Source organism: Tamandua tetradactyla, chromosome 2 (genome assembly GCF_023851605.1).
Source record: "Tamandua tetradactyla isolate mTamTet1 chromosome 2, mTamTet1.pri, whole genome shotgun sequence".
Taxonomy (NCBI): Eukaryota; Metazoa; Chordata; class Mammalia; order Pilosa; family Myrmecophagidae; genus Tamandua; species Tamandua tetradactyla.
In genome coordinates this window covers 57,859,760-57,884,093 of record NC_135328.1, presented here as the reverse complement: position 1 = coordinate 57,884,093, position 24,334 = coordinate 57,859,760, and the positions used below count along the sequence as shown (strand labels likewise).

Sequence of the window (24,334 nt, the reverse complement as noted above, 5' to 3'; positions counted from 1 at the left end):
TGCTATATTTCATAAATGTACATGGAGAAAGCTTACTTCCTGACAGCCTAGGAACTGTCAGTTTAACCCCTACTAACAAGTTCTCTGAAGTTTCTATCTTAAACAGCAGATATTGTAGATCTAATAAGCAATTTTAATAGAGAACTCATGATATTTAAAATATCAAAATATTTAGTATAAATTAGATGAAGAAAAAATATTCTCCAAGTTAAGATAAATAATAGTTTAAGTTTTCACTTCTGAGTGTCAAGAAAGCAGCAGAAAATGTTGATTTCCAGTCACAGAACCATTCTGTGATACCACAGAATCAGCAATCTTAATTGTCACTCTTTTTCATGGAAACATAATGACTGAGTTAATCAGTGTCAGATATAGTTGAAACTCAAGCCTCCTAAATTTTCTCCCCTCCTTCAGCAATTTTTTTTCTCAAATTCTTTACTCAGCCCTTTACTCCAGTATTTGGCATAAGCCATAAGCATGTCAACTGCCAATTTTCATATAGAAGATCTCATCTATAACTTTGTGATGAAATACTGTATCATCTTCTTTGGTGGCTTAAAAGGACAAATTTGAGAAAAGGATAAGTTTAGTTTCTGGTAACCTTTTACCATTTAAATAATTATGAAAAAGCTAATTTTTTTTACTAAACTGATTGAAGTCAGTACAGATCACTGATTTATATTCAGATTAGTTAATGAAATGAAAATATCTAAATAAGACCTTAATAAGGTACCAGAGAATAGTTTGGATATTAAAGAAGGGAGTAATTTTGAAAATAAAAAATCATCTCTGAAAAAACTAAAATACCAGAATTGTATCATTGTAATAGACTGTGAACCGTCAGATAGATGTATAATTCTGCTGACAGCTGAACATTGCATCCACCTGAATAAGGAAAAGAATATCAGACTTAGGTTAGGGATACTTTGTTTTCCCACTTTTCACATTTTAATGCCTTTTTTCGTGTGTGTGCACGGGCCAGGAATTGAACCCGAGTTTCCTACCTGGCAGGTGAGCATTATATCACTGAATCACCTGTGCACCCTTTAATGCTATTTAAACATAATATTGGGAGCAAAAAATCATGGCCAGGATTGGTTGATTTACATAATGAAAAGAATTGTTGAATAGACTTATAAAAATGCTTTTTTACCTAAGAAACCAGAATACCCCCAAGGAATTTAAGGTTTCTATGCTGTCTTGATGGGTATATGTAACGTTAATGAAAATTCTATAAATGTTCATTGCTCAGATTGTAAATCCCAGAATCAGGAATCAATAATTCATTGGACCTGTTCCAAACACCTAATAAATGAATATCTGAAACTTTTGCTTGGTTGAAAATATTCATAAATTTATGTAAACAATCTAATCAGATAAAAAGGTCTACATTTTAATTGAAGATATACATAATTAAATCTTTAGGGAGAAACCAAACTTACTTTGAAATTCTGCTAAATGGTAGCCTTTCTATTCATGTCTAACCTACAGAATTCCTCCAGTCTCTACAACTCTCCCCATAATGCATGCCTAATGGCCTGCTATTAATCATTTTCAGTAAGCGTAACAGATTGATAGCAGGTTTGTGTTTCTTTATAGAAGCTGTAAGAATAAGTTTGTAGAGGATAGACCAAGTTTCTTTTCTCCAGACCCTTAGCTTCCACCAAAAACGAGAAAGAATTATCCACTTATAGTCTCCCTTTACAAAATTAGCTTCTCTCAGAATTAAAGGATAAATAAGTATTAGTTTTTCATTGACAATCTTAAGGGGCTCGGTGCAGTCATATTAGGAAAAAACAAGTCTCATAAATAGAGCAGCAGTCCACTTGGAATTTTGTTAATTTTCAAAATCATTATACCCCTCATCTTTAAAAAAAATTTTAATTGAGGTATGAAAATACTTATATGAGGACTTGAATTTGATCAGTAATGTGAACAAATTTCTGGGATATTTTTATCTAAACTGTTAATTTGGAGAGTGAAATTAAGGAAGTTTGATCCTCATTAACAACACCTGAAAGCATAAAAGCTTTACTAAGCATAACAAGCTAAGGTCAATTCATCTAAACTTTGTACACCAGAGATTCTTCTCTGATTAGGTTCTGATTATCTCCTTCAAATTGTAAAAGTAGTAATGCCAAAATACAGCATAGTTATCACAATAAATATGTTGGATTAATCTCTCTTTTTAGAAAAGAAACGCACTAATGTCAGAAACTATGTGGAAAGAAAGTATAGCTGTAATTACATTAAAAATGTATTAAATTCGTAAATGAACAACAGCTTGCCTGGGTCATCATCCTTTTTCCTCAGAATCCTTTAGATATTTCTGTTCTGCCTTCTGGCATTTAGCACTGCACAGGAGAAGTCTGATGACAATCTGATTTGTGTTACATGCTTTTTCTGTCAGAATGTTTGTATGCTGGCTTTTTTTGTTTGTTTGCTTGTTTTGGTGGGTGTTTATGAAAAATTCATGGCTAACATCATGCTCAATAACGGAAGACTGAAAGTTTTGCTCCTAAGATCAGAAATAAGACAAGGATGCCTTCTTTCATCACTGCTGTTCAACATTGTACAGAAAGTTGTAGCCAGAGCAGTAGACAAGAAAAAGAAATTAAAGGCCTTCAAATTGGAGAGGTAGAAGTAAAACTGTCTTTTTTTTTTTTTTTTGGCATGGGCAGGCATCAGGAATCAAACCCGGGTCTCTGGCATGACAGGCAAGAAGTCTGCCTGTTGAGCCACCGTGGCCCACCCAAAACTATCCCTTTTTCCAGGTGAAATGATTTTATATATAGAAAATCCCAAAGAATCCACAGGAACACTACTAATAAATGAATTCAGCAGAGTTTTATGATACAATCTCAACATGCAAAAATCAGTTATGTTTCTATACACCAGCAATGAACAATTTGAAAAAGAAATTAATAAAACAATTCCACTTACAATAGCATCTCGAAGGAAATATCTAAGATAGATTTAACCAAGGAAGTGAAAGACTTATACACTGGAAACTTTAAAACATTGCTGGAAAAAATATATATATTTTATTTCAAGGTAAAAGTCAACTTCTTTTTGATAGCAAAGCAGCAGTATTGACAGAAAGGGATAGTCTCAGGCCTAAGAACAGGTCTCAGTCTCCATGGCAGTGTGTGTGGGAGGGGTGTTTGAGATCTGTAGAATGGGGGTGTGACAAAGGGAAGACCAACCTAATGAGAAAGGAGAGTGGAAACTGACAGCCTCAGAGAGTCAGGCACTGGAGAAAAGTCCTTGGGCACCATGTTAAGTTCATTTCCGAGGAGCACCTGATACATTCTGTGTTCCTGAATAGAAAGATTTGATATTGAGGTATTGGTACTATTCAAAGCAGCCCACAGTCAGTCCCTATCAAAAAAGCCCCAGCAGCTTTTTTGCAGAAATGAAAAAGCCAGTCCTGGATTCACATGAAATTACAAGGGACTCCAAATAACCAAAGCAATCTTGAAAAGATTGGAAGGCTCGCACTTCCCAATTTCAAAACTCATTACAAAGCCACAATAATCAACCCAGTGTGGTCCTAGTATAAGAATAGAAATACAGACAGACTAATGGAATGGAATAATGACTTCAGAAATAAACCCACACCCTCTCTCTCTCTCTCTCTCTCTCTCTAAGCCCAATCTGCAAGTAAAATTATTCCCCTCCCCATCATGTGGGACACGACATCCAGGGGTGAAAGTCTCCCTGGAAACACAGGACATGACTCCCAGGGATGAGCCTGGCCCTGGCACAGTGGAATAACAATGCCTTCCTGACCAAAAGGGGGAAAGAATTTTAGCAAATAAGGTATCAATGGCTGAGAGAATTCAAATAGAGTCAAGAGGTTACTCTGAAGGCTATTCTTATTTAAGCTTCAGCTAGATATTGCAAATTGCCACAGTTTGACAAACCCCAGCCAAGACCATTCCTGCCAACCTTTAAGAGCACTTAGGGCTTTATCTAAGAGTCTACAAAGGTTCCATGCACCATGATTACTTTCAGAAACATACAGTCTCCAGATGGGTTCCTAGGCCAGATAAGTCCTAAAACCCAGAGGGTCCAGCCTCTCTATAACATCAACTAGTTCCATCCCCCTATCCCATATTATCAACAGTCCTTTCCAACATGAAAAAGTTAGAATGGACATAACCCAAATACCCCTAAAGTTTGGGAGAAAGATCAAAGGAGGAGGAGTGTTCTAGTTTGCTAGCTGCTGGAATTCAACACAGCAGAGATGGATTGGCTTTTAGTAAAAGGGAATCTATTTCTTTGGTTCTTCAGAGGAAAGGCAGCTGACTTTCCACTGAGGTGCTTTCTTACGTGGGCAAGCACAGGGTGATCTCTGCTGGCCTTCTCCAGGCCTCTGGGTTCCAACAACTTTTATTTGGGGTGATTTCTTTCTGCATCTCCAAAGGCCTGGGCTGAGCTGCAAGTGCTGAGATGAGATATGCTAAGCTGCTTGGGCTGTGCTATGTTGAGCTCTCTCATTTAAGCACCAGCCAATTAAATCAAACATCATTCATTGCAGCAGGCACACCTCCTAGCGGACTGCAGATGTAATGAGAAACAGACAGTGTTCACATACCATTGGCTCATCTCCACAGCGTTAGAACTAGGCACCTTCATCTAGCCAAGTTGACACCTGAATCTAACTACCACAAGGAGTTATAACAGAGAAGCTAGGATTTAACAAAGGAGTGTGACTGCTGAATCGTTATATTTAGATATTTATTTTAGTCTCCTGTGTATTGGAGCAACTAGAAGGAAAACCTGAAATTGTGGAGCTGTAACCCATACCAAATTCTGAAATCTGTTCCGTAACTACTTGTACAATGTACTTTGAAACTTACTGCTTTTTTGCATATGTTTCACAAGAAAAAAAATGTTGAAAGAAAGAAACCTGTACACCTATGGCCAGTTGATTTTCAGCAAGTGTGCTAAGTCCATTTAATGGAGAAAGAATAGTCTCTTCAACAAATAGTACTTGGAGGACTGGATTTCCACATGCAAAGAATGTGGAAATTCTCTACCTCACACCATATTCAAAAATTAACTCTGAAAAAATAAAATCTAAAATAAGAGCCAAAACTATATAAAACTCTTAAAAGGTAACATAGAGAAAAATCTACATCACATTTAGATTTTAGAAAAATCTAAATCAATTTTAATTATTTGGCAGTGGATGGATTCTTAATTAAATGACACCAAAAGCATGAACAACAAAAGAAAAAATAGATTTTACTTTATCAAAATTAGAAGTTCTTGTACGTTAAAGGATATCACCAAGAAAATGAAAAATGGGAGAAAAATAATTGCAAATCATAAATCTCATAAGGATTTAATATCAATTTATAAAGAACTCCTACAATTCAACCACAAAAGACAAAAGGAGAGACACAAAGGACTTGAATAGGCATTTCTCTAAGGAAGATCTACAAATGGCTAATAAGCACATGAAAAGATTCTCAACATCTTTAGTCATTAGGAAATGTGAATCTGAACCACAGTGAGATCACATTTCACACCAACAGGGATGACTATCATTTAAAAAACAGAAAATAAGTATAGGCAAAGATGTGGAGAAGTTGAAAACCCTGTACATTGCTGGTGGGAATATAAAATGATGCAATCATGTTGAAAAACACTTTGGCTTTTAACACATAATTACCATTGTACCCAGCACTTCCACTTCTAGGTATATTCCCTAAAAAGTTAAAAACAAGGACTCAAGCAGATACTTATACACCAGTGTTCATGAAGGCATTATTCACAATAGTCAAAAGGTGGAAGCAACCCAAGTGTCTTAACAGGTGAATTTATAACAAAATGAGTTATATAATACAATGGATTATTATTCAGCATAAAAAGGAATGAAGTTCTGATACATGCTACAATATGAATGAACCTTGAAAACATGTCAAGTGGAATAACCAGACACAAAAAGACAAATATTGTGTGATTCCATGTATATGAAATATCTAGAATCAAATTCATAGAGCTGGGTGAAGGGAGGAATGAGTAGTTAATTTTTAATGGATAAAGTATTTCTTTTTGGGGGTGAAGAAAATGTTTTGGTAATAGATGCTGTGTATTGATGGTAACAATGTAAAAATAATGTCACTGAATTTACACTAAAAGGTTAAAAATTGTGTTATATATGTTACTACAATTTTTTTAAAAGAAAGGAAAGGAAAAGAGAATGTTCATGGCAGAGTTGTTTATAATAATGAAAATAGGAAGCAACCCAAATATTTGCAGTGGAAATTACATAAGGAACTTAAGACAGTATATCCATGTAATGGAATACTGTTCAGCCATTTCAAAAATGATACAGAAATGAATATTGAAATAGAAAGAAGTTGCCAGTACATTAAATGAAATGCATAAATTAGAAAATAGTACATGAAGTATAACCCTATTTTTACGTATGTATGTAGATTTACATAGAAAGAAATGTTTTGCTAGTTTTCTTGAATTATAGATGATATTTTTATTTCTCTTGATTCATATTTCCTATTTATGTGCTGAAAATGCATTCATTTTAATTCTTTTATATGTTTGTTAATTTTACCTTGATAACATCATATTCTATTGCTGTTTATAAACATTTTTAAAATGTATAATCATTAGCCGGTGTAGGTCTATATACCTTTTCTTTTTGTTTTTTTAATAGTAAATTTAACTTTTTTGTTGTACAGTCCTGTGGATTTTCACACATGTATAGAATGGTAAAACAGCAACCATAAAGGGGCTACATAATCTCTCACCCTCAAAAAACTCCCTCATGCTATCTCTGTATAGAGTCACTCCCTCCCCAATCTGAAACTTATATCTAGCAATCACTGATCAGTTCTCCATTACTAGTTTTGTCTTTTTGAGAATGTCATGTAAATAGAATAATACAGCAATGAGTTTTGTGTGTATGTGTGTCTCCCTACATATATGTATTTCTGTAGTTATGCATATACACAGAGGCAGATATATGATATGCGTATCATGGGGAAATTTTGTTCATAACTTTTTCTTGTGGGGGGGGATCGGGTTTGGGAGCAGTGATGCATGAGCTGGGTACTGAGCCCCGGTTTCCTGCATAGCAGTAACATTTTGAGGCCAGCTTCTTTCATTCACATAGTATCTTTGAGATTCATCTTAATTGTTGTATGCACGAGTAGTTCATTTTTATTGCTGAGTAGGGTTCCATTGTATGGATGTTACTACAATTGGTTTACCCACTTACCTGTTAAGAGTCCATAGTAGTACAAGAGATTGACATTTCAGCTACCTTATTGGTGCCAATTTCTGCATCAGAAGTATGGAGAATACCAAAATTGACAACATTGTAGCACTATTTAATATATTTGAGTACTTGCTGTGTATCAGACATTTTTTAATGGTTTTACACTTATCAACTCTTTAAACCTTATAATCACCTTTCGAGGATGTACTTTTATAATCCCTGTTTTATTGATGTGAAAACTGAGACACAGGGATGTATAGCTTGTCCAGGATAGTAGATGGCAGAGCCAGGATTTGAATCCAGCCAGTTTGGCTCCAGAGTCTCCAAGTTTAACTGTTATATTATCATGCTTCGCATCATTGACTCTCACATACATTACCTTTAGCTAACAACCATCAGGTTCACCACAAATGTTAGCATTTGTAAAACAAACTTAGTTTAGTAGTCTAGAATCATAATCAAGATGTCTGCAGAAAGTTTTGTGATCCTTGATGTGAAAAGTTTAAAAAAGAAAAGAAAATGTTGCTTAAGGTAACAGTGTAGTATGTGTGTGGTTTATTTTTATTTTTTGGTTGCTTATTTCAATATTTTCTATAAAATAAGAACTCATATATTTTCAGATAAAAGTGAAATGTATTCTATTGCTGACACTTTATATCCTCATACCCCTACTTAAGTTAAGAAGAAAATCAAAGAAAGAGATCTTTGAACAAAAAATTAAACTTGTCTCTTTCCCCTCTTATTGAGGATTAAAGAGTAAAAGGACTGATTAAATTTGACCTTGGATAGTAAGATGATTTTATGAAATCTGGTTCCTTTTGGAAGCAGTTTGAAGGGAAAGGCCAGTGCCTTACTTTCCTAAATGATAGGTGAAATAAAATTTATGTAGATTCTGAACTTACTACCTCATATATCGTTGATGTTTCCTGCTTCTCTTTTTCATGAATGACAAATTTTTATATAGAAAAGGAATATAACAAGCACTATTAAAACAGTATATCTTGCATTTTAATTGTATATTTCTATGATATTAGACCTTAGAGCAATCTTTATATGGACTTGCAAATGAAGGAAAATGCCCTGGATGTTCTCCTCAAAATTTTCCTCAAAAAGTAATTCTGTTGCACATGCATTCAGAATATATGAATAGATAGTGAGCAAATATTTTACAATTCTGAGGAATAGTGAATATATACAGATATACAAAGTGATTATTAGAGTATCTGGACCATCAGATGACTTGACAGCTGTAATTGTATGAAGATCCTGCTGATGCAGCCTCAGAGTAGGGGCAGTCTCTTCAATGAAGGCACCTAAAATTATATTGATGTACCCATACATATGGGAAAGTTAAGATGGTGGTTGAGCCCAGAGACTAGAATGCTTTTCCTCTCATACCTTTTCACTCAACCAAATTTTAAACTAAATTATTCTCCATATTCCCTTTTATTTATGTTATTCAACACCAATGAATATTGCTTGTTTTATTAAATCTTTTGTTTTGCTGTGGTGACTTGAGGGGACCAGCTCCTAACAACAGAGGCTTTGACAAAGCACCAGAGGATTCTGTTAAAAAGTTGTGTTTCGTAATTGTAGTTGTCGTGTCAGAGCCTAACTGACTTGGAGCTGAAGGATTTTTGTGAGATGAGTAGCTGTGCCAGCAGGGACCCAAGTCTCCTGGGCTGGCCGCGCTCTCATTAAGATTTGCCGCTAGCAGTGGCGGTGTTCAGCATGTATGTGACGTGCATTCTGTTATTGTATGCTTGGCTTGTCAGCCTGCAGCTTTCTGACACTCACTTATGTCACTCTTTATTCAGAGAGGAAGAAGCTTTTGATAATTTGACAAGACAAGCTCTTAAACGATCTAGGTCATGGCCTTCACTGTCTGTGATTGTGAACATATTTCCTGAAAGCCCTGTCACTCATCACAGCTACATTTTCTCCCGGGGAGCCACAGGCCTGTCCTGGTCTCTTGTCAGCTCATACATTTTGGTTATTCATATACCAAATACAGTACTGGGGTTTTTTTTTCTTTCCTTTTGCAAATGCTAGCATGTTAGTAAGGCTAATCCTTTCTCCTGTGCTGTGTTCCCAGCAGGGCTGCGTTCAAGGGCTCTCTCTAGTACAAGGCAGACAACTGGCCAAGGGGAGCTGAGGAGGAGGAAAGGCCGCTTAGTGCTGTTTTTGTGTTTGTTCATTGTTGTGGAAATATGAGAACTGGTGGCAAGGGCCTTGTCTATTGAGCACTTGAGTCTTGGTCTGCTGTCAGGGGCTGTTTAAGATTGAGTGTTTTATTTTCTTTGATGTTCACATTTGAGAATAGGGAAGTGGGAATTAAACAACAGATGCACTAAGCCGTTGTTCTCGTAAAACAATAATTAGCACCTGATAAAATTCAGTATGGGTCGAAATGCACAATATAAACTCTCAATTCATCTGGTGTGGCAAACTGTGTTGATTCATCTTTGAATTTTATGAATAATAACACTCAGTTATTCATGTATAGTTTATTATACAAAATACAATAGAGGGGAAAACTAGTTGGGCAAAAGTTGGCAAACAATGTAACACATTGCTAAAACAGATGTACAAGTACATTTTGTATGTTTTCACTTGTGAGACTTGAGGAAGCCCTTTGGGTTGCCAGCCATGTAAGTGTCAGTAAGGTGAGATCACCAGGGCAACCGATAATACAATTGTATTTTAATAGTTTGTTATATTTTCATCTTAGTTGAGTTCCACATCAGACTAGTCATTCATTTAAAATATATTAAACCAGAGTTTCAATTATAATTTTAAGCCTCTTGCTTTAGAAGTTAACTTTATTCCATCTAAATTTTTAATAAAATTTATGTATAAATGTGGATATTATGGTTTTCTATTTGATAAAAAAGAATAATTTGTGCAATAATTAAGAAATGGTAAAAAGTAGAAACCATAAAGAGAAAAAATAGTATTTAAAAAATTCACTGAGGCATAGTTATTTGTAATATATTTATCATTAAAGGTGTATGCTTTATTTCGCACCTATTTTGAATTGAAAAATATTTATTTGCTTCTTTTAACCATATATATAAATATATAGAAAATAGTAAAATGAAATTATGCATGGGAATGTTGAATTAAAAAAATCAAGTGTGTTTTTTTTTTAATCATGATGTTATTGTCTAATAAGAGAAAGGAAGTTTCACATCTCTCACTACTAATTTGCTGTATCAGGAATCATCTTCATGTACAGCGCAATCAGATGATTGTTCAAAAACCAAGTAATTCTTTCTTTTATTACTAGATAGCTGCAACACAAGAAAAGGTCACATGGTAGAGTGGCATTCTGCCAGTGTATGACAACTCAGTGATTGCGATTTTTCAACCGTATTATTCTGAAGACACTGTGCTAATCAAGAACTATCCATAACTAATGTATAAATAACTGCTTGCTTACCTCTACAATAATCCAACTCGAATTATATATAGATACACTAAAAAACTTAAGATAGAAGTAAGAAAATGAATATTTAAGGGTGTATTGTGCATTAGATATTTGTGTGTAAATAATGTTAATAAAAGTAGACATTTGTATATGGCATTATTAAGCACCTTTGTCACCTGCAAGTTTGTGGCTATCATTTGGTATTAACGTAATCTCCTTTCCCTTCTGAAGCTACATTTTACCTTTTTAAATAGCTGCTTTTTTTTTTTGTCAGTGTTGTTCATCCCAGAAATCACTGTGTAGATAATGCAGTATTGTTAGTCAGATACTTTATTCCCATGAATATGACATTAAAATTGGAAAGCTGACCACTTAGTCTAATTTACACACCTTTCTGTAGAAAATTACATAGATTAGTTAAGCTTAAAATGTATGTTGAATAAAATTTTCAGGTAGTTGGAGCATACCTACTGTTTTTTTCTCTAATCACTTCTAATGATAAAATCAGTAAGGGTTTTGCCATTCAGAAGTTATTTTCTGAATTATTACTATATCCATTATATTTCCAGAATGTATAGATTCTTTTTGTTAGTTTTAACATTACCTTGAAAAATAAAGAGGAATAACAGATCAGGTAGAGTTGTTTGTAAAATATATATTTAAGATTGTAAGGGTTTAAGAAAAGGGATTTGACTCATTCTAATTTTAGGCATGCATATTTGTGTGTTTGTATTAGAGACACACATACCTACACATTTTTAAGCGAAAGTTATAAAATCACATTTGCTTTAAGAATTGTCATTTACTTACTTGATGGTTTACTTTACTAAAATCATTGATAGAATATAGTTATTAAAATAACCATACTTTCTATTGTCAACAGTCTTTTTTCTGAGAAGATGATAAACATTAATTATTCATATAGATCTTAATTAGAAAAAATGTGTCCTTAACAGGGTCATAGTTTAGGATAAGAAGAGATTTATATGTTCATCCATAAGAAAATATTCCCTAATAAATGTGAGGTTTTCGTTGTTATTGTTTTGTTTGTTTATTTTGTTGTTACCTATTAGAGTTTTTGCAAGACTTTCTTTCACACAATTAAGCTTTTGTCAGGGTTTTAAAGTTATTTCTCTACAAATTTAAGGATGAAAAAGTCAGTTTTTAAGGGAAAAGGTCATGGTAAGGCAGAGACTGTAATTTCTTGAGGGGATTGTTTTTTTATTTTTTATTTTTACTATGTTTCGTTAAGTATTGGAAGTTAACAGCAATCACAAAAGACATCAAAAAATATAACCACAGTAAAGTGTTTTTTTTTTTAATTTTTTCTTACTATTTTTATTAGTGAAGTCTTTTTAAAAGCAGTTTCTATTTTCTTTCATACTACCAAAGTTCAGAATGTACTTTTAAAAGATATATGTGGTGAGTCTTACTGATTTTGACCACTGCTGTTCATTTATCAGTTTGAGTTATGGCTCTTAATCACATCTTAGTGCCCCAAACTTCTAACCTGAAAAGAAAAAGAGAGAGAGAAAACTTTGTTACTGGCTTTCTGACAATGGCAGGGAGTGTGTTAAACCAGTGTAAAATTCAATTAAACTGTCTAGCCAGGTTTTTGAAGCTGAAATGCAGACCCTTTCTGTTAAGCTTCTTATTTTCCTGTGACCGACACCAGTGGATGCTGGGTTATGCCAAAACCAACAGGCTGTAAAGTACCTTGTTTCATGCTCCCAGCTGATCAATATTTTTATTTTCCAGGCTTGCCCAGAAATCTGGAGGCAGTATCACCTAACTGTGAGTAGAAACACCTTTTTTATTTTCCCCAAGACCCAGCCTATTTACCTTCTCTGAACTGCTGACCATAAAACATAGACAAGCATCTTCTGTTGAAAGATAATAAACAGCCAAAGAGTTTTGTGTAATGAAAAAACAAGAATATACTTTTTCTCTTCTCCCCTCCCCACTACCTATCCTCTGTCTTCCTGTTCTTAATACACTGATTACTTTTATTACTCACATCATTTAAAGATTTTTATCTTGGTATCTCTGTCTTCAGCAGACTACATTCAATAAATTAAGGGAAGAAAGTATGCTAAGAGCCATAAAAATGTAGTGGTAATCTTGTGACTTTAAAATGTATTATCTACAGTCTATAAGTATGTAGTCCACAATATCTTACAATATCATTCTTCTTATTTATACTTATTTTTAATGAAGCTAGGAAAAAGCTTAGACTATCTTTCATATATAAAACTTCAAGTTTTGTAACCTTAAGCCCCTCTTGACTTATTATTGAAAGTGTATAAATAACTGCCTAATAACCATTCAAGTTTTTCAAGTCTCAGGTTTCTTTTTATTATGATTTTAGGCTAAGTAGAAGCAGAAAATATAGTTTACTATAAAAACTAGGTGGCTAATGAGCGATGTTATGGTCAGTTTAACTTAATCATTTCAGTTATTTAACATATTTCTTTTAATGTATTAAATACGTTTGCTGAGCATGATAAGCAACAATAAAAATTGTGTTATAAGTTATACAATTATATAACATAATTTAAACCTGTGCCTTAAATGTGTTTGTAGCGTTAAAAAGTTTTTCATAGGAAGAGAACAAGTAAAAATAAGGGCAAACTTTTTATAAAACATGTCGTTCTTACGGAAATAAAAGCTAAATCAACAAATAGGCTTAAGCTACCAATCTAATCTGTTTTATCTCAGGCCCAAAAAACAAGGAATAATAGAAAGCAGTTTACTTTATGTTGTTATCACTATTTGATTTATTTCAAGATTTTCATTAGAAAGCTCCAGTTCTTCCCCTAAACCCTCAAATCCAAAATAGATACTTGGTAAAATATTTATTTAATTTATACAAAAGTTTACATATCCATGTGTATATGTTGCACATATATGTGACAGCTAAAACTTACATGGATCCATTATGTTTGTGCTTATGTAGCAATTTTTTATTCTAACACACTGTGGTGAATTCTTTACAGCCTGTACTTGGCTGAAATCCAATCATGTTTTATACTTTTCAGGTAGCTGTACAGCAGTGTTTTTTGTCAGTATGTTTATTACATAGTATTTTAATGGATTTGACATTGCATTTCTTTTCCATTTTGCCCTAAATAATACCAGACAGAACCGTAGGAAGTACTGTTGTAAAGTCACTATTTTTGTTATTTGCATCTATGTTTTTTAATATAACGAAGAATAAAAACTGATATTCGGTGTGACAGTAAAAATACTCAAAGGTTTGTTTAATATTGTACCTTTCAGAGACAAAAATTATGAAAAGAATAGTTAAGAAAAATTAAAATAGGAAGCAAAATGAATTTGTGTTTTGGGGAATTATGATATATATTCTAACTATAGGTAAAACAGATTCATTTTGAAAAAATCAGTTTGCCCCAGTCTGGAATCCTGATTAATATTTCAAAAGAATATTGAAGTAACTATCACAATTCATAATTAGCAAGTTTAATTTAATAGTTTAACTTGTAAATATAAGTACTAAACTGGTATGTTTGTAAACATACATGTGCATATATATCATTCTGTATAAAATATAGAATTAAATAATTATGAAAATTATCTTACAGTGTATAGGTAATATCCAAATATATGCAATTAAGCAATATTCAATCTTGAATAAATCTAAGGTGCATGGAGATTTTAGTCATTTTCAACTCCTTTACCAGGTGATGGACTGCCATCTACTGACTCATAGTAGCCCTCACACTTGCATATGGAGTCAGTCAGGGCACAGACAAAGTAATGAAGCCTAGGTTAGTACTGTATATTCATTTAAACCAATCTGCTTAAAACTCTGGAACTTTCTATATTTAATCATTAATTCTTTTCTAACCAAAACTGACTGTGATTTACCCAAAATGAACTGTGCATTTTCGGAAAAAATGTATTCGTTTACCCAATTAGAAATGTTTACATTTGGGAACTTTTCTTCTGCTCTTATTTGATTCTCAACCAGTAAGACTAGGAGGTCATTTGCAGAACATGCTACGTTGTGACAGCTATAAATTATCATCCATTCAGAAATTACTGTCTATTAAAAAATTAAGTCTGTAAGTTCTCTTCTGGAAGGTTCATGCTAATAAAATTCTGTAAGATGCTATACATATGTATGTATGTACATATATCTAGTAGCATATATTATAACAACTATATGGCTCTACTATTTTTCTTTACATACTTTATGGTTATAAAATTATGTAATATAATTCAGTGACTTTGGATTTTGATTTTGAGACCTCATTAGAAAAAAGAAAATATGATTTTCATTGAGCAAATTAAATAATTTTTCCAAATAGTCATATTTTTACCACCTTCAAAAGATATTTAGAAAGTTTTAAAAATCTTTCATAGTGTAACACTTTTCTTGTCTTTTAATTTCTGCCACATTTTCAGATTTGGGTAAGGCCTACCTTGAATATTCTTTTGTCACCTTTCAGATAACTCATTCTAGATAAATTTTTCCTTTTTTATTCAAGAAGGAAAGTCCCTTCCCTCTTCCCTTGTCGTTTCTAGTCTCATTTTAAAATATTACCATATTAACAATCCTAGGCCAAAATGGCCACCCAACAGAGTTTTACAACCAGCAGAATTTTGACTAGTAGATGGCATGCTGGACAGTTTTGTTAATCTTTGTAATCAAGGAAACAAAAAGGGCAGAACATCTTCTATGTTTAATTTTGTGCTTAGATTTCTTTGCGTGTGTTATTGAAATGTATCATGGCCTGCTACCTTTTCTTTTAACTAAATATTTTAGACTGAAGCAAATTTAACTGCTTTAGAAATAAAACATAGAATATTTGAAATGCCTAGAATTCACACTTCAAAAAGCAACATAGCAGCAATATGTTGCTTTGTGAAGTGTGAGTTCTAGTCCTTTCAACAGTAGAGGAGTTTCCTTGCCCTCTTTTCTGGCCTAGGAAAGGTTTAAGGTCATCTATAGTAGTCTAACCTGAGCTATTTGAATGACTAAGTATATCTTGTGGACCATGATTAATAATATTTCATTTCATTTTCTGTCCTTGCCTGGAAACATCAATTTTTAAATATATTTTTTGGGTTTTCATAATACTATAGGCATGAGAATTTTACACTAAATGGAAATATTACTCTCAAGCATTCTGTGCCATACCACAGAGAAGATGACCCTATATGTCAACAGATTTGAATTTAACTTTAGAATTATGTTTCATAGTCCAGAAGGAAGGAATAAAAAAGCAGATTTTGGTATTTCTGTGGCAAAATTATACAAAAATCTTTATCCTTGAATTATGATGTAAGGTAAGATAGGTAACAATTTTCAAACTTCATAATGTTAAAAATGAAATGTTGTGTTGCTTTTTTTCAATAACTTAAAATGAGATATAAATAGTTTCAAAGAAAGTCTCAAGCCAGAATCTTTTCTTTTTGTGGAAAAAAAATCTCTCTCTCTCTTAATCAGATACATATTGAGAATCCTACTTAACTGTTCTGAGAGCCCTTTGGCTACATAAATTAGAACTGCAGAAACTCCAGGAACTCCATCCACACGATAGATACAATATCCAGTAATCGGTCTCTCTGGGTTTTTGTGATTTTTTGTTTGTTTTGTGTTATCTTTTTTCATTTAAGAAAATATAGAACTGGTTACATGTTACATTTTAAAATGTTAAATAACTTTTTCTTTGTACCTCTTATTTTCAGGCCTGACATAGACTGTCATAAACTAACAATTTATAAAATCATTTTGGAAGTTTTTATTTGGTAGTTCAAATTCACTTTGCCAACTCCCTCAGGAACCAGGAGTACTCTTGTAAAAGTTCAGTTCATTTTCTCTATATCTTATGTCACTGTTTCAATATTTTGGTTGACCAAGTGTTGATATTGAGACATTTTATCTCTGTCAAATTTCCAGAGATGTAATTTTTGTTAAAAATGCCCTAATAGGAAGACATTACTGTATTGAAAGTAATCATTCTTTGATGATTCAGAAAGTACATCACTATTTTGTAATATGTCAAGGCCATCTTTCTTTTGCAGTACTACAAAATAGATTGTTTATTTTTCAGGTTACTTGGTATCTCAATAAACAAGAATTTTCTGAATAAGAATTCATGATTTATTTTCTGATACTCCAGTAATAATAACAGAAATAAAATATACATTTGGACAGTGGCCAAAGTTTTTTTAAGATTTTTCAAATGGAAAATTTATGTAATTAATTTTATATTTATGTAAGCACTCACCTTGTCAAAGAATATAGTGTCAAAATTACACTAGTAATTTTTTAATTCAGACTTGCCGTGTTTTGAATTTAGTATAAAAGACAATTACTGCATGCGGAGGAGGTTCATAGGTTTGTGTTGTTGTTTTTAATCTTTGTTTCACTGGCATTTTGACCACATTTTGCCAGAACTTATCATTGGAAGCAATTGGAAAATGCTATTTCAAAGCAAATGAAACCTGGAATTATCAATCTCAATAAATGAGATTCACTTAAGAATAAATACAATTTTCAAAATCATCAAAAAGCAATTTTCTAAAGCTTCTATAAAGGGAAAGGGTAAAAATGAACATTGTGAATTATAAATACATGTATTATTTTTCCTCTCACAGTGTTTCCTCAGACATTTAGAAATTGTATATAGACATATTTGTATTTGAATGAGGGTAAAATAAAATTATTTAGATTTAGATAGTTTATTTTTTACATTTATTAAAACACATGGGAGAACTTTGGTATTTTCTTATTTTCAAAGAAATATTGAGGCATCCAAACCTCAAAGAGAGAATTCTAACATATTTGATTTTTAATATTTAAATGCAAAAAATAGTTTGGTTTAAATGGAAAATCCATATGGCATATGATTGAGTAGGTTTTTCTTGGGTTTACATATTTAAGTAATATCAAGGCCTTTATGCCAATTCTCATGTAGATTTAAGTACTTCAGGTAAGCAATGAAAAAGTAAGAGTCACATGTTTCGAAAAGAATATCAATAAAAGTGTTTTGACATAGAAGCCTCTGTGTGTTTTGCTGTCTTCTAGATATCTTTAATGTTCTAACCACCAGTCATCATTGTTTTTGTTTACTTTTTTGGTAGTATATGTTGCTGAGTTGTAAACTAATTGAATCTGAAGTTCTACCATTAACAGTTCCTTTCTTTCATTTGACAAAAAAGTCCCTGTGGTTTTTGTCCATCCCTGAGTGGTTACAGACAGAGACCATTACATTTATGATGTACACATTTACTATGTGGGCTTTAAGTTTTACTTCCATTTTAAAAGCTTAAAGAAATACTTAATATCTCTAAATAAATGTTTCCCCTGAGGATGATAAAAGATGGAAAATTACAGTTGCAGTTTTTGCTACCCTTTTCTCTCTTCCCCAGGCATGTTCACCTTTACTTACTGAGGAGTTCTTATCGTTGTAGGGGCAATTGCTTGTTGATAATTAAATTAAACTTTGTGGTAATTAAGAAGTGCTGTTTGTTCACAATTTTAATGTCTCTAACACATTTTAGGAATTTTATCTTTCTTCTCCTTAAAAATCATATACATTATTCATACAATCCCAAAGAAAACTCCATTGTTTACCTCACAGCTCTATACTTCGAAATAATACCCTTATTATGACAAATAAAAGAATATAGCCTTAGAATTTTCAAAATTCATGCAGCTTACTACTGTATAGTATCTGACTTTATAATTAATTGTAGTTTCAATTTCTAAAATGTTAAGTGATTCTTTGTCATGTTATCTATTCTTGTCATGACAAGAGAATAGAAATATAATGTAAAATAATTTTAGCATATTTGTGTGATTATTTTTTGTACATATTTTGAACTTTGAATAAGCAATCCATATCATTCTTCAAAGAAATAGATTCTAGGTGATTGAGCTTGTCATTATCTTCTCTGGACATTTCATTGCAACACTAAGTATATATAATGATTTATGATAATGAACCAGTGATATTTATATTAAACATTCCTTCTAGTAGGCATGTGTGCAAATAATGTGGTAGATTAGAATAATTTCTAACAGGTTTTAAATATATAGGAATCTCTTAATTGCTACAGTTAGGATCAACCATAACCTTTAAGGGTTTGATCGATCATTTAAATAATCTGCAAGAAAAGATACCTGAAAGGACCCCTTGACCTGTTGACATGAGCACTCTCTCTGAATTTAGGTTATATTTCCTCTTATGGTAACAAACTTCAAGGATAAACTGTTGAATGAAATTTAAGGTTTCAAAAGTATAGTGTCTTAAATAACTAAAAGTTAATTATTGAATAAATCAATCAGATTTTAGATTTGAAATTCATTTGTCATTTGATCCCCATATATCAGAGAGTCATTAAAGTTATGTGTGTTTTTGTACATTTATAAGCATTCTCTTCAGGCTGTTTGAGTGTTTGGTTTCTTAAAAATCCCTGGTGTTTAAGATACGTAAAAAATATTGCATGAAGAAAATTGCTACATGTCTAAGAGCATTTAACCAAAAAAAATTTTTTTTTAATATTTTTGGAATTAAATTAGACCTTCATCTTTAATAGTAGACCGCATTTCAAGAACAAGAATTATTCAAAATGAGTGATCAATAATCTATATTAATTTGGCTTTATAAAAAGAATTCGCATTTGTATAGCAGTTGGTAATGATACTGTCAAATTATTTTCATTCCTTTTTTCAAAAGCCATATAGAAATGAATCTGCTGGACATATTGCAAGATCATCTTTATCATTTTATAATATATCCATATTACATAAATATGTTCCTTTACATGTATTTACTTTGTGGAAATCCCCACTTTTTTTCCTCTCCCCCCCCCGCCCCCAGTGTAGGCTATCAAAGTTTTGGACCATTTCTTAACTTTGATAGAATAAAAACTCAATTTTGTCTTTTATAGAGTCTTTCATATTTCCTCTGTTGACAGTTGCTCTCCCACAGTTGTACCTTATTTCCTGCTCATTTTACTGAATTCATCAGAAAAATTTTGCCTTGAAATTGGGACCAAAGGGCAGACATATTTCTGGGGAAATACAAGGATGTGTTTTTTATCATAATATAGGGAAAATAATGCTAGCTTTTGGGATTAGACTTTGGTTCAGATTTACTAGATGTGCAAAACTTCGTTAAAATATTTCATTTCTTGTGGCCCTCAGTTTCTTCATCTGAAAAATGTAAATAATGCCTTTATAAGATTGTGATAACGTTGAAATGAGTTGATAAATGTAAATTATGTATACTACAGCTGGCACATAGCAGGTGTTCAACACTATGTGAGCTGTAATACAGCAAACCTATAAGCCCATTGTACCTTACAGAGGGCCCTGGACTGATGTCCCAAAATAAGATTATTATGTCTTTTGAGAAGACTCTGTTATTTGCTAAAGATGAGGAGATTCATAATGACCTCTTTATGCTGTGTCCCCCAAAATATTTTCTTCTTGCAATTATTGAAATTAAAATATGTACAATCAGTTGTCCTTTGTTGCTCCAATCATTCACCCCAGTTCATTTTCTAATTATTTATACTTGTTTTCTTTTTTTCTAGAAATTTAGATGAGTATGTTTTGATTAAATGTAGCAAATGAATTATTTTCTTAATTTGATTTGCCTAAAAATCATTCTAAGTCTATGTAAGGTTAGATCACAAACATATTTAGGGTACTTCCCCCTTAATTAAAATAACTATGAAATTACATGATTTTGAAAAAATATATATTAAGTTAATAAATGTATAATTCTTAAGTGGCAGCCTCAATGTCATCTGAATATGGTTATCTGCTCAAAGGAAATGAAGTTATATGAATCTTTGCTTCTGTATAAATAATGAGAATAATATGGAATTGAATATTTCACATACACCCATTATTAAAAAATACTTTTTCCTGGCAGAAGCGGACTTAGATTAAACAGGTGAGAAATGAAACAAAAAGAGCATACCACTTTTTTACCCTTCAGATAAAACCACTTCGTGCCTTCACATGACTGATAGTGGAAACCAACCTGATTTCATAGCAAAATACTATGATATAAGAGCATGTTCATTGCATGTTCAAAGCTATATTCTCTTACAGGTCCAGCAAAAAATGGCAACACAAAATTAAGCACGTTCTCAGTGCATGTGCCTTGCATTCTTTTAAAGAGCATTCCTATTCCATGTTTGTTCCTTATTTTGAACCATGCAAGGGCTGAGGTGCACATACTGTAAAAACGAAAGAGCCTTATTTCCCTCCTTTTAAACAGATTCTTACAGCTGTGGAATTCCCTATCTTTGTGACTGGTGGTTTAAAGAGTATTTCAGTAGAATGAGCAAGATTAGGGGGAGAGAGGGGACAGTCCTGTGGGTTGTAGGGCATGTAAAGTCATGATAAAAATTAAAATCTTGGGGCTTATTTGGATCTCCTGTGCATTAGCTAATAAATATAAGGTTATGGTTCCATTCTTCTATAGCCTTTCCATGGAGGTTCATGTACAATTGCATGCAAAGTATATAAGCAGATTTGAATATGTTAAGTATTTCATTTAGTCAGAAGATATATGTTAATGTGGTTTATATGTTTTATAGTCCATTCCAATAAATACTCAGATAAAATATCCATGATTCACGCATATGTGTTCTTTCTGTCCCTGCCCCCCACATCCTTTCTCCACATCCTCCTCATCCCCTCAACCTGCGTCTAAGCTTGTGGTCCTTTTCCATTCTCATTCTAAAAGGTTTCTTTGCAAACCAGGCCATTTGTCCATCATTGTTTGGGTTCCAAACAGTGGTAAGATACCCTGTCACTGATCCCATGTGCTATGAATGGCAGCTCCTCTCCGGACAATTGGCGGATGGGGCCGAAAAATATTCCTGAGAGGATTATTTAACCTTTCAATTTAGAGGGCACAAAGCCTGGCTGATTAATGAACTTTCTGATGGGCGCTGATAAGCAGATCTATTTCTTTATTTCTCCTAAAAGTGATTCCTTCTCCGGTCCATATTACTATAATCTTAAACATAAAATGTGGCAAATAGATTAAAAAGCAGCACTAAAGAGTTTATCTGGCTGGCAAACTGAAGGAGCTAAATTAAAATTGGTAATGACAGCAGTGGCTCAGCATCGTATATGGTTTTTAAACGCACTGTGTATTTTGAAGAGACTTATTCTCCAGCTTGCCTGGTAATGACTGCTTTTGGTGTACAGTCTGGGGTTGGCTTCTGTTTTCCCCACCCCCACCCCCCCCCCACCCCCCCCCCAAAAATGAGTTGTGTTATCTGGATGGCTGCAGACACATACGCATCCCTCTTTCTCACTGCATGGGCAGACAAGGTCGATAGCATTACAAGGTATTTGTGGCAGTGCTTGTTTCAGTTTTCAGAGCTGCCAGTTTCCAGGCGGATTTGAATTACAAAAGAAGAAGCTGGCATGAAAATTGAAAGGTTTTATCGGCTGGTCTGAAGCCTCATAGCACATTGCTTATTTATGCAGTCCATTTGCACCAGGAAATATAAAAAGGAAATACATTTTTAAAATAAGGCCATAAAGACCCAGATATGTTTAAGATGGCAAATAAAATATAGATACCTATAATATCTTTCCAGGAAACGATTTTCACTTAATGTTGCACATTACTTCAGAAGAGCATTTATGTTGCTGTCATAAATTTGTGCATTTGTGTCACTATGTAGGTAGTCTCTGGGGATTAAGAAGGAAGCTTTTGCTAACTTACTTTAAAATTAAAATAGACAGAGGGATGGTGCTGCAGTTTGAGAGCTACATTGGAAATATTTAAATAGGGTGGTAAATTAAACTTAAACTAACATTTTTGCATTCCATGTAAAATTAGCTATGGCCCAGTGAATAAATGCCACCACCTTTGGAGAAAATTGGGGTTCTTTTTAAAGCATGAAGATTTTGAGCATGCAGGGAGTGAATTACTGTGGACTTTACTGTCTTGTCTATGTTCATTGTTCTCTGCTTACTGAGGTTTTCTTTTTTGTTGTTTTTTAGGGGTAAGGTGGGGTCTTATTTACAGAAAAAGATCATAAAATTTTAAAGTTTAATAGCTCCCTTTTAAGGAACTTATGCTTTATTTTAGCCTTCAAATATATCACCTTTTAGATGTTGCCTGGTGCTTGATGTTGTGAATATATAATCTTTTCACTATTGGAAGTTATACCAATTATTATTATCTATTCATGTTACTTTAACAGAGTTTTGACTCACTGAAAAGAGATAAACTCACATTATCCCTTATACTCTGGTTTACCTAAAATAAAGACATAAATATACAAATATACAGTAGTGCAAGGATTTGAAGATTTGAAAAATTAGTGGTTTTACCACTGGTCATTTGCAACCTTCAGTCTTAGTATTCAAAAGAGCAGCAGAGAGGAAGTTGTATGTATAAAGGAAATATCAAATCAGTAAAGCAACTCTCTCTATTCTACTGCAGTTTAAATGAACATTGTTTTAGAATCCATTTTCCAATAAAGAAATTATTCTCAGCTAAACTATAAGACATGCAAGTTTTAGCAGTTTTCACCAATGTCTGGGATCTTTCTTATGTTTCATATCCCGGACTAATTACTTCATGTATTTTTTTTAATAGGGAAAATATCAAAAGCATACACGTCTGTTGCGTGCTAATGATGTGCTGTACATTTTTTCATGAATTTTTATAAGGATTTTTTTTCTACGTAGCATGTGTGACTTAATGATGTAATCACCCGATAGACTAGAAAATGCTCCAAAGGAGACGTTCCGGTCTGTTGTGTACATAATACATGTTTCAAAAATCTGCCTAATTAAGGAATTACCCACTGGATTGGGGGTCTGTTGAGTATATAATATAGTTGAGGTTTTTCTAACACCTAAAAATATTTTATGTGTGTCATTATACATGGTACTTTTAATGACTTTTGTAGGGTGTGGCAAAATTAGTAACAATGTCCACTGGAATACAACGGAATTTTTTCCTCTGAGAAAAGAAATAAAAGCTTAAAAAAAAACTAAAGGAACAAAATTTTAAAATTATTTCAAAACCTTTAGCTTGGGGGAAGAATCCTACCAGTATTCCTGGAAGTGAAGTAACATTGCAAATATTTGCTAGAATGGTGTGCAAATGGAAGGCTTTGTCCAAAATGGTGGTTGGAATAATAGGTCTGGAGTTCAGGTCCGCAGGTGTGGGAATCCACCACAAGAAAATAACTTTAAAGTGAGGAAAGTGCACTGTTGGTCATAATGGATCATCATTTTTGTCTTGTCACAGACTCATTTTGGTTCAGTTCACTCTTAAACTATTTCGCCAACTTTTAAATTTCTTCCTTTGATCCCTTTAGGTCCCATATATGTGTTTTCTTGAACATGTGCTGGTTACATTTCTTTTGGCATTTATATTTTAAACAATATCAAAGGAAAGGGGGGAGGACATCCATTCTTTACCAAAAGATGTGCTCTATAAACACTTGTTTATAAAACTAAATACTGAGAAAACTATATCTCATCTCTAGATTAACCAGTATAAATAATACAGGAAAAAAGTATTTTTTAATTTCAAACCTTTGGGTCAGTTGGAACCAATTATTAACAATGTTAGCAAGCCATTTGAACTTTTCACTTTGTGTTCAGATGTCAAATTCATGCC

At 33.0% G+C, this 24,334-nt stretch overlaps 1 protein-coding gene across 7 annotated transcripts in view; it reads left to right on the top strand.

Annotated features, from left to right (window-relative positions):
* ZCCHC7 (zinc finger CCHC-type containing 7) overlaps positions 1-24,334 on the top strand; it is a 307,034-nt gene that overhangs the window by 261,841 nt on the left and 20,859 nt on the right. For all 7 annotated transcript variants that reach the window (XM_077147678.1, XM_077147681.1, XM_077147679.1 and 4 more), the window contains one exon: positions 12,441-12,476. In XM_077147678.1, the coding sequence (XP_077003793.1) occupies positions 12,441-12,476 (36 nt within the window). The remainder of the gene's footprint in view (positions 1-12,440; positions 12,477-24,334) is intronic.